The following is a 16,855-nucleotide window of genomic DNA, read 5'->3' on the forward strand; positions in this document are numbered from 1 at the left end:
ATCCGTTGGCCACTGTCGTTGACGATTTCGATTTTCTATTCACGTTTTGGCCATTTGGGAACGATCCGGTCTGAGACGTCGTCTCTCCAGCCCAGGGGAGAGGAGGTCTTGGCCCGGGTACCTGCTGGCTGACACACCGGGCTGATCCCCCGGAGGCTCCACCGTCCTGCTGCTGGGCTCTGAGGTTCAACTAAGTCTTAGTTTCCTTGACCCTGCGCCTGGTGGCTTTAACTGAAACTGTAACCGCAAGTGTGTGTGTGTGTGTGTGTGTGTGTGTGTGTGTGTGTGTGTGGTGTGTGTGTGTGTGTGTGTGTGTGTGTGTGTGGTGTGTGTGTGTGTGTGTGTGTGTGTGTGTGTGTGTGTGTGTGAGTAGTGGTGTTACTGTGTGTGGGTGAGTGTTTATGTGTGACTATGTGTGCGTGTGTTTGTGACTGTGCGTGTGTGTGTGTATGTGTGACTGTATTTGTGTGTGTGTGTGTGTGTGTGTGTGTGTGTGTGTGTGTGTGTGTGTGTGCAAGCACTCACAACATTACTTAATGAAGTCTTTGATGAATCTCCTGCTTCCCGCTCAGAGCCCCTCCGTGCCAGGGCCAGCACAGAAATGGAGGCTGCTAATTATAGCGTATCTATGTGAATCCATGTGTGTTCCGACTGAGAGAGAGAGAGAGAGAGAGAGAGAGAGAGAGAGAGAGAGAGGGGGAGGGGGAGGGGGAGAGGGAAGGGGAGAGGGAGAGAGATAGGAGAGAGAGAGAGTGTGATAGGAGAGAGAAAGATAGGAGAGAGAGAGATAGGAGAGAGAGAGATAGGAGAGAGAGAGAGGGTGATAGGAGAGAGAAAGAGGGATGAAAGAGAGAGAGAGGGGGGGGGGGAGAGAGCGGTATCGGAGAGCTAGAGAGGATAGAAGAGAGAGGAGAGAGAGAGAGAGAGAGAGAGAGAGAGAGAGAGAGTAAAGGGGGATACAAGACAGATAAAGGGACACACGGAGAAGTGGGAGAAGGGAGGCAGCCTGCATGTTAATAGCTTCATCGTGGCCTCACTTAACCCAATATCCCTCCCTGCAAGATTCACAGAGAATGGAAAGCCATGTGCGTGTGTACGGCACGTGTACATGTATGCCAGAGTGTTTGTGAAGTGCAGGATTTCTAAAGGCAAGGTTGAATAAATATAGACATTTCGTCGAGCAGGTCAGAGCTGTTTTGTTCGCCTGGAACTCGTCTTCCTTCTCTCAGCTTCAGAGGTAGCTGTGAATGAGGCGGAACAACTGTTGGTGTTTTGATTCTAATAAAGAAAGGGTGAGCTGGTGCTGGTCAGACGATGCAGACAGCCCGCACGTGGACCACACATCAAGGGGTTCAGAGGCTGCAGCAGGGAGCCTCATTAGCCCTGCATTACAGTGATGGAGGTGGGCTGCGAACCCAACCCCATCACTGAGCCAGTGGCGCTGAGCTGTCCTCACCCACAACAAACCACAGAGAGAGGGAGAGAGGGAGAGGGAGAGAGAGGGAGAGAGAGGGAGAGAGAGAGGGAGAGAGGGAGAGAGGGAGAGAGAGAGAGAGAGAGAGAGTGAGAGAGAGAGAGAGAGAGAGAGAGAGAGAGAGAGTGAGAGAGTGAGAGTGAGAGAGAGAGAGAGAGAGGGAGAGGAGAGAGAGAGAGAGAGAGAGAGAGAGAGAGAGAGAGAGACTGTGTGGGAACTGAAGACTGAAAACATTGCAACGATGCCTTTTGTGTTGCGAGCGATTTGTCGGATTTGTCAAATGTCGGGTTCTGCCGTCTCAAATGGCGACTGTGAATCTGAATGAAGAGATTGTGAGCCGTGTCAGTAGAGTGCAATCTGGCCCCGCCCATCTCCATCCGACTGAACTGTGTCACTCAAGTCAACATCTGGGGAAGGGCTTATGTCATCGAGTTATTTCCCCTGCTTTGCTTAGGCTGCCATTGTTGCTGCAGCTGCTTCTCTCCAGCTTAACGGGTCCTTTCGCAAACACAGACACGAGCACGCATGCACACACACACACACACACACACACACACACACACACACACACACACACACACACACACACACACACACACACACACACACACACACACTTGGTGCATTCAGCGAACGGAAAGCCAAAAAGATGAGAAAGTGCTGCAGAGAATCGCTGCTGTTCATCATCATATCCGGAGAGTTTTAATCAATGAGGCAGAGATGGAGTCCCCTACCAGTGTGTGTGTGAGTGTGTAGGTTGATGCCTGTGTGTGTGTGTGTGTGTGTGTGTGTGTGTGTGTGTGTGTGTGTGTGTGTGTGTGTGTGTGTGTGTGTGTGTGTGTGTGTGTGTGTTTGTGTATGTGTGTATGGGTCAACCACACACCCATTCACACATTCACAAACACACAGACACACATGTGAGCATGTGTATGGGTGCGGGTGTGTGTGTGTGTGTGTGTGGGGGTGGTGTGTTGCTGTGTCTCTGTCTCTGTTTTTGTGTGTGTGTGTGTGTGTGTGTGTGTGTGTGTGTGTGTGTGTGTGTGTGTGTGTGTGTGTGTGTGTGTGTGTGTGTGTGTGTGTGTGTGTGAGTCCCTGTGGACTGAGTCAGGAGGATGACATCGTCACCAGGGACCCGGGGATTACTCCTCCCCCCGCCGGGATGTTGCCAGCACCATGAGCATCCATACACACACACACACACACACACACACACACACACACACACACACACACACACACACACACACACATTGATACAAACAGACACTCACACATAGACACAAACAAACATACACATGCATAATACAAATTGACATAAACAGACACACACACACACACGCATGCACACTTAGACATAATACACCTTGATAAAAAACGGACTCATGCACACACACACACACAGCTCTCTGTTGTGCCGGTTCCGGTGGCGCCACCGGGCCTATGGGCTTGGATTTGCATAAACCTCCTAAATGGAAATAGAATGATCTTCCTTCCCAAGAGGCACAGCATCATTGGAGAAATTAGACACCTCCAAAAAATAATGACATGGAAATTGAATTCCAAACGCAAACTGCATTATTTTGTCATCACTCCTTCACCTGCAGCACGGACCGGCTCTCTGTGTCCCTCCTCTCTCTGTCTACCTGAGACTGGATCCCTCTCCTCTCCTCAAGGGAGCCACCGGGCTGCGTCGAGTCCGTGTGTTCATTACGGAGCCCCCCGCTGTGAGCAGCATGTCAACACTGCCGCGTCTCCCACGGTCATACGATCAGCCGTCAAAACAACGGCTTTGTGTGTGTTTATCGCCGAGCACGTTCCACGGCTCACAATCTGTGGGCGTTCCTTCTTAGAAGTCCACGCTCCAGAGGGAGACCGCGGGAGATGCCTCGACGGAACGGCACAATCCCATTTAGGGAGTTAATACCTCATTAGTCTGAGCTCCGCTCTCGGCTACTAGTGATGGGATTGGACCGGGTCTGCTGGTCTGTTCGCCAGCCGGGTCTGGTTTGTTGGATCCAACCAAGCATGTCCTTTTTGAAACTGTATAGAGGGTCAGAGGCTAATTCACAACAACATATACGCATCAACATATGGATGATAATACGGCAGAAGGCGGATGCGCGGCCATTTGGTAAGCGGAGGAAAGGGAAAATAACCGCTCCGATAAGCCTCTACTCCGCGTCGTGTATCAATAGAAGATAAAAGCTGAAGAATTGTTTTAAGTGTACACGGAACATCTTCAGAGTTCCTCGAGCCGCGGGCTCTCCGCGGCCCCCCGCTCCTCAGTTAGAAAAAGCTTCTCACAGCTCTGTTATTTTCTCTCGTTATTTCCTTCCTGTGGCTGTGATGTTGTTCTGGCGTTCTCCGGCTCCAGCCTGCATCTCTCTCTCTCTCTCTCTCTCTCTCTCTCTCTATCTCTATCTCTATCTCTATCTCTATCTCTATCTCTCTCTCTCTCTCTCTCTCTCTCTCTCTCTCTCTCTCTCTCTCTCTCTCTCTCTCTCTCCACGGCCTCGGGGCCGTGGCCGGCTACCGTCGTCACAGACGTGAGCATTAGCAAGACAATTAGGAATACCATTAGTGATACCATTAGCCAAAACTGGTTGCATTCTGATTAGCCTGATTGATTGGATATGAACCTGTGCATTGTGTTCCATTAGCGGACCATTACCGCTACAGGATCCTGATTGGTCCGATGTTGACATTGTACTCACAATGTATTAGGCTTACGTTCTCAACAGGATGTGTGTGTGTGTGTGTGTGTGTGTGTGTGTGTGTGTGTGTGTGTGTGTGTGTGTGTTTCTGAATGTGTGTGTGAGTAGGCTATTCCTAAGAATATTCCGATATTGTTCCCGCTTTAGTTTATTTTTATTCTTTCTTCTTCCTCAGCTGTGCTCTATTAGCGCTCCATAACCGGCATTATTATAATTTTTTCAATCAAGGTTCATTTGCATGAATTAAAAACATCAACCAAAGTTATTATGGTGGGGTTATTAAGCGACCGTGTGTAACAGAAGCCTCTCTAAGCGTCTGACGGAGGGACGCTCGTCGCTGTTGTCTGCACCCTAATTGTTTTCGACATCAAAGGAGAAGATTAAGGTGCATCATCACTTGAGACGCCGCGGGATACCGTGAGCGACGTTAAGTCGGCCCTCGGTTTCTCCCAAACGTTTAAAACACTTGTGTGACATTCAAAGCTTAAAACACTCTGTAATCTGGAATGTAACTTGAATCGACTGGTTGGCTAATTAAGACATGCGGTTGTGGCGTATGGCTACTGACTATGTATGTGCTTTTATTGAATATATGCACTTAACTTGTACAGTGTCCTTGGGTACATTGAAACGCGCCTTTAAAATATCTATATTTTTATTATTATTACTATAGGTGTGAGTGTGTGTGGCAGCAGTATAATATATTCATTTATTTACATTTAATTGACTCTGTTTTAATAATGTAATTTATACAATGTCATATTTTGCATATGTAGCCTGAAAAAACATGAAAAAACATGAGTGTGCGCACACACACACAAACACACATCTGTTGGCGCCTTGCTGGCAGCACCTTTACAGAAACACCTGCTGACTGTTGCATTCTGCGCGGCTGCTGACCTCGCTCTGCTTGTTTAAGTGACTGTGACCCTGTCTTACTCTGTTTGTGGGTGTGCAGATGTGTGTGCTTGTGTGTGTGTGTGTGTGTGTGTGTGTGTGTGTAGGTGTGTGTGTGTGTGTGTGTTTAGGTCTGTGTGTTCCTCCCTGTTTATGCCTTTACTTTGATGTTTTTAGATTTCAAGGCTTTTGGCAATTCCAAAATCAGATAGGTCATCTGGATTCGTGTGTGTGTATTTGTTTGTGTCTTTTGATGTATGTGTGTGTGTGTGCGTGTGCGTGTGCATGTGTGTGCTCCCATCTGTGTCCTTTGCGTTATTGAAGCTGTAGCTTCACAGCAGACCTGTTCAGATACTGCACAGTGCACGTGCACAGACCACTGTGCACGTGCGGCAAGCACGGGGCCTGTTCCACTCCAACATCAAGTGCACTGAACTAAAATGCGCGTACACACACACACACACAAACACACCTGCCTATTCCAGCAGAATGACACTGACAGGGAGGGCCAATTCACAATTCTACCATGACCACCGTCATGTTCAAATCCTCTTACATCTACAGAGAAGATAAGGATGGCAAGGGGGGGAGAGAAATACAGACTCAATTCTAAGGCATGCTCGCTCGCCGAGGGTGTGGCCGAGGAGAACTGGAGAGGGCTGAGGGGCTGCGGAGCAGTTTGGGTTGAGCTCGGAGACCACCCATATTTATAATCATGTTGAGTTATATTCTATGCACGTGCATAGAATGTGTATAACATTTTTATGAAGACATACAATATATACAGGCACAGGCACACACTCACACAAATACACACAACCTTGCACTTACACACTTACACATGCAGGCATGTACACATGCACACACATAGGCACATGGTCACACGCACACACACACACACACACACACTACCATTGAGCTCCGAGCTAGAAGATGGCAATGTAGGGGCTTGTGAAGCACCTCATTGATTTAACTGTGACACCAGAACCCTCGTTCCCGCGTGGAAGGGGATGCATTGTTTGCTTGAGTGTGCTCGACTGCACCACGCTCAGGTGCAGTAAATATATTTAGTGTATGTAAATGTTTCTCCCTGAGGATTAGACCAAAGACAGCGGCGGCACGCGGTGGGTTCTTTATCACAGCGGGAGACTTCAGCCCCATAGCTTTTATTCTCAGGATTAGCACTGCTGACAGCCAGTGTGAACGGCGTGGAGTCAGAGCTGCCTTTGATGTGCACGCACTGGTGGACGTGTCGGGATCCATCGGCTGGGCGAATGGCAAGTTGGGGAACATTGCTTTGAATGAGAGGCTTCTGGGTCTCCGCAGGGCTTCCAGATGTGAATCGTGGGCACTCTGAACCAAGTCCAACTCGTGGTTGAGCACCGTTGTCGATCTGTCTGTCGTTTTTTTTATCGATGATCCAGCGCTACTCGGGTCCTTTAACCTGTGTTTTCTTAGTTTGTTCGTATAAGCTGCGGTACCTCTGCACTGTCCAACCTCATTCCTGGGATCTCTCCTTCCTCCCCGTCGCTCAGTTTCACGGTCTATCCTTTGAGTACGTGCACTACAGGACTTGAATCACTGGAGCTTCGGGAAAAAGAACGGTTATAATTGTGTTCGATTGTATCGCTTTTCTCTTTGAAGGCTCTAGGCTTATAAGAACGTCACACCTCTACTAGCAAAACCTCTTTCTTAAAGTTCTGCGCTTGGTGTTAAAAGTCGTACCGCCGCCCACTAGGTCGGACGGGATCTCAAACAGATGTCGTTCATGCCGGGTCACTCGTGCAGTCGAAGATGAGTTGTTTTTGAAAACATTGAACTGCTCGGATGCGGCCGTAGTGTGGCGGTGTGTTTGCATTTGTATTCATGCAAGGATGTGTGCGAGATAAACACAAGCTAAGCTAATGACTCCCTCTGCCCCTGTCCCTCTGTTCAGGAGAGGGCTTTCTGGTAGAACAAGTATTAAGGCTAAGTTATGGTTCCACGTCGACGCAACGCAAGGGGGTTTACGGAACCCACTACGTCCTTGCGGACCCTCCATGCGTCCACCGCGAGGGCCAGACGTGCGCCTCCCAACATTTTTAACTTTGCGTCGGGGCGACCCAGCTGCAAGGGCTGTGATCGGTCTGCGTGGTCATTGCGTTGCATCGACGTGGTACCTTAACTGAGCCTTTACCCATCACTGTAGGTAAGCCAGATTCTGAAGGAGGACGAGATGCGTGTGTCTGCTAACCCGTTGGCTTTCTCTCTTTGTGTGATTGCAGAGCACGACAAGCACCGGATATGCAAGAGCACCGAGTACATGAACCTGCACTTCAAAGTCAAGTGGTTCCACAACGAGTATGTCCGAGACCTGCCGGCATTCAAGACCATCCCGCCCGAGTATTCTCTGTGAGTGTCCGCACTTTCTTTGTTCAGACACAAGCACACACACACACACGCGCACTCATGCACGCACACATGCACACACACGCAAACGCACGCACACACGCACGCACGCACGCACGCACGCACGCACGCACGCACGCACACACACACACACACACACACACACACACACACACACACACACACACACACACACACACACACACACACACACACACACACACACACACACACACACACAGTGGTCAGACACACACACATACAGCTTACGGCCTAGCACACATACAGTGCGCAGAGACGCACACATACAGTGGACCGACACACGCACATACTGTAGACAGAGACGCACACTTACAGTGGACAGACACACTCACATACAGTGGAGAGACACTCACATATACAGTGCACAAACACCAACACAAATGCAATGGACAGACTTAACACACATACAGTGGACACACACACACACAGAGTGGACAGAAAATCGCAAGCATCCAGTGGACAGACACATTCCCGCCCACGTCATTAGGGTGCTGGCAGGATGCGTCTAGCTCCCTAATGAGTCTGCTGTACGTGTTTGTGTGTGGACATGCCTTTGAGCCATGTTGGATTGATCTCATGGCCCCGGTTAGAGTACAGCGCTAACATGACACAGCTTTGAGGCTGTGAACATGTTCACGAGCGCTTCGGTTGAGGACGTGGGTCCGGTGGATGCAGCCATGTTGGGTTTTATGTTTCCTTGTTGGTTGTTGTCTATTGCTGCACACGGACACGCCCACGTACGCACTCACTCACTCACACCCTCACTCACTCACACCCTCACTCACTCACACCCTCACTCACTCACACCCTCACTCACACCCTCACTCACTCACACCCTCACTCACTCACACCCTCACTCACTCACACCCTCACTCACACCCTCACTCACTCACACCCTCACTCACTCACACCCTCACTCACTCACACCCTCACTCGCTCACACCCTCACTCGCTCACACCCTCACTCACTCACACCCTCACTCGCTCACACCCTCACTCACACCCTCACTCACTCACACCCTCACTCACTCACACCCTCACTCACTCACACCCTCACTCACACCCTCACTCACACCCTCACTCACTCACACCCTCACTCACTCACACACTCACTCACACCCTCACTCACACCCTCACTCGCTCACACCCTCACTCGCTCACACCCTCACTCACTCACACCCTCACTCGCTCACACCCTCACTCGCTCACACACAGTGAGGCAGTGCAGAAGGCAGACACGCACACGTTTATACGCTTACATAACCGACCGGTTGGCCCCGCCTCCTCTGGCTGTTCCCCGTGCCCCCCCCCCCCCCCCCCCCCCCCCCCACTGCTGTGCGCCGTCTGCTGAGCCGACGCCCTCAGCCCCAGAGCCGGCAGCAGGTCTGGGCGTGGGAGAGAGGTCGGAACTCTCTCGCGGGGACAAATTCTGATGGTACATTAAGCAGGGAATATGGCCCAGCCACAGAGAAGCCGTCAGGGCAGCATTCTCATTTAGCTAACAACTGTATCCCCCCCCCCTCACCACCAACTCATCTATCCTGGCATGTGCTCTCGCGTCCTTCCTTGCCGTCTTTCTTGGCTCAGCCGCCTCATCCTGATGCTGCAAACACAGCCCACGGCCAGGCGGGCACCACCATGAGATTCCTTCTGCTCTCTCTCTCTCTCTCTCTCTGATGAGCTGTTCCCTGTGTGTGTGTGTCTGTGTGTGTGTCTGTGTGTGTGTGTGTGTGTGTGAGTGCCTCTGTGTGCGTGTGTGGAGGTGTGTGCGTGCCACCGTTTCCTTTCGTTGCCGCTAAATTACTCATCAAGTCAAACACAGAACAAAGTATCTTAATAGCTTAGTGCTTAGTAGGCCCCCTCTATTTAACCCATATCCCTGGAAGCCTGCTCTGGCTTCTAGAGAAGACATCTCATGCGTGCAGCCTTGCCCGAAACGGAAAAACAAGCACAAGCAGAAAAAGAGAATTATCCGAGTGATCCTTACAGTATTTCGTTCGTTCAATGAAACACGGAGGAACTATCCCATTGAAACGGTGTCATCCATTCAGCATCCATCCAAACTCGGCTTCTGTTCTGCAGGTGGTTTGAGCCGTTTGTGATCCAGTGGCTGGACGAGAACGAGGACGCCGCCATGGACTTCCTGAAGGGAGCTCTGGAGCAGGACAAGAAGAACGGAGTGAGTGGTGTTCTCTTTTACCACAGGGGGAGGGGGGGGGGTGAAGCTTCAGTGACGGATCCATAAGCCTTTGTGTGGATGAAGCCCATCAAGGTGTAGTGCATTAGGAAGAACAAAAAGTTCACCTTAAAGGTGACATACTAGCCACCAGGTGTGAGTGTGATTAGCCATTACAAGCCATTTGGAAAATATGCCTCTTTTGACATCATAGGTGGGCCTGTCCACCTAGATGTGTTCTAGATGTGTAGGCTGGTAGATCAGTCTACCAGCCTACCCAGTGGACGGTAGCAAACACTGCTCATCTATCCGTCACACATCAAGGTGGACACGCCGACTTGTGATGTCAGAAGAGGCCGATTTTCAAAACTTAAAGAGATACTTCACCAGTGGGAATATGAAGGTTTTATGAATTAAATAATTCAATGTATTATAAATGTGAAAAATAAATAAAAGAAAGAGTGTTTTCATGGTCTCTCTGGCTCAAAGTAAGAAAAACTCCAACTACCACAGTGCATTGCGCTCGCTGCCCCGCCCACCTGTCGGTCTCCCGTCCCCCTCATTCCCCCTCAGTACGCGAGCTCCTGCCCCCTCTCATTCCTTATTGGTGGAAAAATGTGCCACCTAAAGTGTGTTGTAGTCCTCGGCCCTTCTAGCGGGACAAGAGGTTTCTCCCGAAATGACGCCAAACGCGTCATTTGACGTCATTTCGGGAGAAAATTAGATGAGAAAAAATGGGCCAAGGGGAGACTGGTTTAGACTGATATTTATTTATATATTTATTTATATTACAATAGCGATTTTATAATGATAGAACGCCGGTTCTAAATGGGTGAAGTATCCCTTTAAGTATGAGTGTGTATCATACGTGCTCCGAAGCGGTAAACAAAAATACAGAGGATACGTCACATTCTGTTCAGCTTTATTATATCGGTGACTGAGTGACGAGCCTGATAGCAATCACCGTCCCGTTTGGGCACGAGCGAAAGCCTGACTGTCGGAGACAAGAATCCCAACTTAGAACCAAAGTGGAAGACGACTTTGTCCACATTACTGTCCGCGTATCTGGTTAGGAAAGAAAAACTGAAAGTAATCCAATTAACGGCAGAGTAGCGTTAGTGCAAGAACACTGCGTTCCAACGGGAAGCGGCTTTGACGTCGGCCTACAGCTCCCAGGGAACAGATTGGGCTTCATTTAGTGGGTCAGCGTCGAAGAGACCATGAGGCATGGCGTGTACCTCGCTGATGCTATAGCGAACCCCTGTTGACTTCCATGAGCCTAGCTCTTCTTTAGAGACTGCAGAGGAAACAGCATGGGAGGTTGTTACTGTCAGGAAAAAGGAAAGAGAGAGAGAGAAAAAATAGATATGCTTCGGTCGATTTGTCAATTTGTGCTTTTATCTCCATTGTTTCCCTGTAGCTCGGCATTCTGAGACAAATCAAAGAATTCCTTCCCTTTTCACTGGCTGTGCTGCGTGTCAGCCCCGGGCAGCCCTCGGTTTATCAGTGAGGACCCGCTGAATCCTCACTCGCAGCCGGCATGGCGCTCAGCAAACGTTGCTATGGTGATGCTGGCTCTTCATTGGACGACCCGAGTTAAAAAAGCACAGATCCAGTAAACAGAGCGAAGGTTTAAAAGTTCTGCTTCACACCAACCCCCTTTAATCCCTCTTCCTTGTTTGTGCTCCAAACCACAATCGACCAATGGGAGCAGAGAACCATTGGTGCATGCCCGGGTACTGTTGACAGCTCAGGTATCTCCTAATGTCATCAGATTCCAGGGATGGCGTCTTGTGAGTCACGTCCTGGCGCTGTAATTGCTGTGCAGACAGAATGCCCTTTTCCCTTTCACCTCCTTGCGTCGTGTACATTTGTTCTCTAACGTCGGCTGGCTTTACCACTGACATTGTTATGACTAAACCGTTTCCGTTCCTCCCATCCCCCATTTCTTACATATTTCCCTTTGCCCTTCCTCCTTCACATCGTTCTTTCTTTCGTTACATCCATCCTTCCTTCCTTTTCTTCCTCCATTCCATCCTTCCATCCCTGCTTCCTCACATATTTCCCTCCCTCCCTCCCCTCCTCCCTCCCTCCCTCCCCTCCTCCTTCCAACCCCTTCCCTCCCTCCCCCTCCCTCCGTCCCCTCCTCCCTCCCTCCCTCCCTCCCTCCCTCCCTCCCTCCCTCCCCTCCTCCTTCCAACCCCTTCCCTCCCTCCCCCTCCCTCCTCCCTCCCTCCCTCCCTCCCCTCCTCCTTCCAACCCCTTCCCTCCCTCGCTCCCCTCCTCCTTCCAACCCCCTCCCTCCCTCCCTCCCTCCCTCCCTCCCTCCCTCCCCTCCCTCCCCTCCCTCCCCGGCTGCAGTTCCAGCAGACGTCGGAGCATGCGCTCTTCTCCTGCTCCGTGGTGGACGTGTTCACGCAGCTCAACCAGAGCTTTGAGATCATCAAGAAGCTGGAGTGCCCCAACCCCCAGGCCCTGGCCCACTTCATGTGCCGCTTCGCTAAGGTCAGCCCTCCCAGAGAGAGAGCCGTAGTGTCTCACTAGACACGGTGTCGTACCGCCGTCTGACCACCGGGGACCTGGGCTGGGCGTAGCTTATCGATCACCAAGCCATTAAAGGTGAACTATTATACCACCAGGTGTGAGTGTGATCAGCACTTGCGAGCCGTTTGGGAAATCTGCGTCTTCTGACATCACTAGTGGGCGTGTCAACCTAGATGTGTGCTGGATAGATCAGTCTACCAGCCTACCCGGTGGACTGAAGCAAACGTTGCTCATCTATCCCGCACAGATCTAGGCGGACACGCCCACTAGGGATGTCAGAAGACTCTGATTTTCAAAACGGCTTGTAACTGCTAATCACACCCACACTTGGAAGTATAATGTGTCCCCTTTAAGGGGAGGGGTAGTCTAGTGGTAAGAGTGTGGGTGGGACAGCTGAGGGGTTAGGGGTTCCAACCCCGATGTCATCCTTGAGCAAGATGCCTATCTCCGACCTGGCTCATGATCTGTAGTTTAAAAAAAATGTCACTTTGGCTTGGATAAATGTGTCTGCTAAAACATTATTTAGTATTCAGTAGTTATTGAGGTTGGAGCTTCACGATTATTCTAAAGATAGTGCTTGCAATAAGCCGCGCTGATGTATACCGATCTATCTTTTTCGTCTTTCCTCCACTGTAGACTATCAACAAGGTCCTTCTGCAATATGCTGCTATTATATCCAAGGATTACCCTTTGCATCTAAGCAAGGAGAATGTGGTAAGTACATGATTCTGTAGCCCCACAATACCGCCACAGAAGAGCCATACATTCAGTGCATGCTTGCCAGAGAGAGAGAGAGAGAGAGAGAGAGAGAGTGAGAATAAATCTCTCTATGGCGTATCCATGGCAACAATATTTAAATGGTCTGGGGAAGAGGGAGTGGGGATTTGGACTAGATGGGAAAGTGAATATGCAGCATTGAGGAGCGACCTGGTTTAGCCAGAGCCTATGCGTCCCACCAATCCGGCCCGCGTTCTTAAACGCCCTTATCAAATTGTCTCTCTTAACCGGGAGGCAATTATTCAGCCCGTGGTCGGCCGTGGCTGTTGGTGGAAGAAACCCGGGCGTCCTTCTGCGCTGGCTGTCCGTTGTTTCATCTAACGGATGGCGGAGCACAGAGACGTCAGAGTCGCCTAATTATCAACGGCAGCGTTGTGTAGTCAACGCGAGCGCTCACACACTCAAACACACGCACGCACGCACGCACGCACAGACGCACACACGCGCGCGCACACCCAGGCTCCGCTCCTTGTGGAGGAGACAGATGTTTCTTCACTGGATTGACAGTCTCATTACATTTAGTCGAAGGGACAGCCTGGTGCACCCAAAGACATGCAAACACACGCACACACACACACACACACACACACACGTGCACACACTGTAGTGCTTGCTCCCATAGCGCACAAACATACACACACACACACACAAATCTGCTCGGTAATGCGCAAACCACACATGCACACGCACACAAACTACACACGCATAAAAGGACCAAATAGCATTCATAAGAGATTAAATACATTCCAATGCTTTTTATTATTCAGTGTTCCGTCAACGTCCTGTAATACGAAAGGATTAAAATGTTTGTCATGCTAATGCTTGCACAAAACTACTACTACTACTACTACTACTACTGCTACTGCTACTACAACAACTTCTACTGCTACTACAACTACTACTACTACTACTAACACTATCACCACTACCAATACCACTACTACTGCTACAGCTACTCAATATAATAATAATAATACTACTACTAATTGGTATTCATATTGCCACTCCACTGCTGCCGTTAGGGAAAATACTGAATACAATATTAGCATAAATCTCAACCCGTCACAATGCAATGTGTGAAACCTCAAGGAAAGAAATCAATCTTACCATATTACATTTTGGGGAACCGGGATAGATGATGTATACATATTTAATACGTCTCAGTAGTGAACTAAGGAAACAAGTCATTTGTTCTGGGAACGGGTCATCTTTTACGGCTGTTTCCTGCCTTTCAGTCCACCGGTTTTATGAATGATGATGATTGATGTCGCATTGAGACACAGTAGAGTAACAAAGAATGTGGACCATAAAACACATCATTCGTTTTTTTTATCTGTTAAATATTGAATATCCGTCAATGGTAATAGTAAATGTTTTCATGAACTTCATGAAACCATTGACTGGGATAACCAGTCCGTCAAATCCTTGTTGTAGTGACTATGTTCCGTGTGACCTTGCTAATCGGTCCTCTGTGATGACCTGATGGTGTTGTCGTCTCCTGCAGGCCTGCATCCTCCTCAACAACATCCAGCAGCTTAGGGTGCAGCTGGAGAAGATGTTTGAGTCCATGGGAGGCAAGCAGGTCTGTGCTCTTCCCGTCTCTCTGTCTGGGTCGCTGTTGCTCTGTCACTGCTGAGTGGGTCAGGTCACGGTCCATAACCCATCCGCTCGGAAACCAGATTTTGTTCAGATAATAATAAGTGATGGTTACAAACAAATTAGAAGTAACGTCGACTAACAACTTCAAGACTTTTTTTTTGTGAGCTTTTAGATTTTTTGTGGAGTAGAGTTTAGGCTCACATTTGAAACTTCGGTGAACTGATCATAAATGTCTCCATGTTTTGTGTGATTCAATTAATTCTCCCCAATTACACTCTCACTTCTCTTCCAAATACCAACTCATGGTTCGTTACCGCGTCCCCCTAGTCCGACCGGTCATCTCTGTTCCCCAACCATTAACAAAGAATGTGAATGTTGACTTGGTTCCTGAAGTATTCTCCTCCCCCTGTTTAACCTATATGTGTGTGTCTTTGTATGTGTCTGTCTTTGTGTGTGTGCATGTGTGTGAGTCAGCTTGTCCGTGGTCTGTCTAATCTCACTTCCTTGGATGGACCCTTCGACGAGCCGCTAGCCAAAAGCAACTCGCAACTCGAGGCAAGCGGCTAGTGCTTAGGGACTAGTGGCTTGCGACTAGCGCCTAGCGGTTAGTGACCCGCTGCTATCGACTAGCGCCTAGCGGTTAGTGACCCGCTGCTATCGACTAGCGCCTAGCGGTTAGTGACCCGCTGCTATCGACTAGCGCCTAGCGGTTAGTGACCCGCTGCTATCGACTAGCGCCTAGCGGTTAGTGGCTAGCGGCTAGCGGCTAGCGACTAGCGCCTAGCAGTTAGAGACTAGTGGCTTGCGACTAGCGGCTATCTGCTAGTGGCTATCTGCTAGTGGCTATCTGCTAGCGGCTATCTGCTAGCGACTACTGCCCAGCCGCTAGCAACTTGCAGCTAGTAGCAAGCAAACTGGTAACCAGCAGCTTGTGACTCGCAACTCAAGGCTAGCGGCTAGTGCTTAGTGACTAGTGGCTTGCGACTGGTGGCTCGCGAATAGCGCCTGGCTGCTAGTGACTAGCGACTAGCGCATAGCAGCTAGCAACTAGCGGCTATGAGCTAGCGGACTAGGAACCAGCGGCTTTTGCAGCTCACAACCATCGACTCAAGCCTAGCGACTGCCGCCTAGCGACTCGCGCCCAGTGACCAGCGACAGGACCCTCTAACCATGCACGTGTCTCTCCAGTGTTTTAACGTGGTGTTGCCCTGCGTTTTGTCTCCTGTGGTTGTGCTCCCCTTGTCCCCTCCCCTCCTGTGCTCTCTCTCCCTGTCTCCAGGAGGAGGGGGTTGTGTCCTTCTGTAAGGTGTGTGTCGTAAGGGCTCTTGAACATCCCCTCCCCACCCCCCCCCACCAACCCATTCACTGAATTAATCTCGGGGAGATAAAAAAGAACAGCAACCCGCTCAACATACCGCACACATGCACAAAGCACGGCCCCCCCGGAGTCGCGCCCGTCCCCCCCCCACTCCGACTCACCACACCTCACCTCGCTTCACTCCCTGCCCGCCTGCGCCCCTAACCCTCCTGAGACCCCCCTCTCTGAGCAGCAGCATGACCCACAGAGCATCCAGGGCTGAAGGCCCCCCTCCCATGCACCCCCCCTCTCTCCCCCAGGTCCGGGGGGCTAAAGGGGCCGAACCCGGCCGGGCTCATATGTATCAATCCGTTCTTGTTCTTTTACCTTCTCCATGGCAAAGTCGGTGCACTGAGATATGCACGCTCATCTTTGCACATGTGTGTGTGTCTACTGGGTTACTGGGTTGAGATGCTCTTTGACGCTTTAGGAACCTGCTATCAAACAGGCTGGAGACTCGAAGCGCTTGACGCAGGTTTTTCTGAGGGGGATTTTGTTTCAGCTTTTCTAAATGCGTTGGAAAGCCCCTTGAGTTGGTCCAGGCTGAGGTTCGGCCTTGCCTCTCAGCAGGTGGACTGCGTTACGGCTTGGTGCCCACTCAAAATATGCCCTTGTCTACTCCGTTTAGTCAAAGACGCTGACACCAGAATGTATTACAACCCCCCCCCCCCCCCCCCTGAGTGAGGTAAATCATTTCCATAATCAATATGCAATGCATCTGAAACATTATGATTATGCCAGATATTGCAAAACGGCCACTGGATGCAATCTGAAGTGAATCCTGACGCACATAACATTTAATATATGGTATATTAGTGATTCAAAAATAAAAATAAACAAAAAATGAAAATGTATTCAAAGAAGTGTATTATCTTTGGCGGGTATTT

General features: G+C 50.0%; 1 protein-coding gene across 1 annotated transcript in view; it reads left to right on the forward strand.

Moving 5' to 3' along the window:
• Positions 1–16,855, forward strand: part of LOC132472461 (protein unc-13 homolog C-like) — an 87,386-nt gene that overhangs the window by 46,505 nt on the left and 24,026 nt on the right. The window contains exons 18-22 of the mRNA XM_060072067.1: positions 7,274–7,476; positions 9,598–9,694; positions 12,053–12,196; positions 12,872–12,949; positions 14,517–14,594. Of these exons, the coding sequence (XP_059928050.1) occupies positions 7,274–7,476; positions 9,598–9,694; positions 12,053–12,196; positions 12,872–12,949; positions 14,517–14,594 (600 nt within the window). The remainder of the gene's footprint in view (positions 1–7,273; positions 7,477–9,597; positions 9,695–12,052; positions 12,197–12,871; positions 12,950–14,516; positions 14,595–16,855) is intronic.

This window comes from Gadus macrocephalus, chromosome 14 (genome assembly GCF_031168955.1).
Source record: "Gadus macrocephalus chromosome 14, ASM3116895v1".
NCBI classification, from domain to species: domain Eukaryota; kingdom Metazoa; phylum Chordata; class Actinopteri; order Gadiformes; family Gadidae; genus Gadus; species Gadus macrocephalus.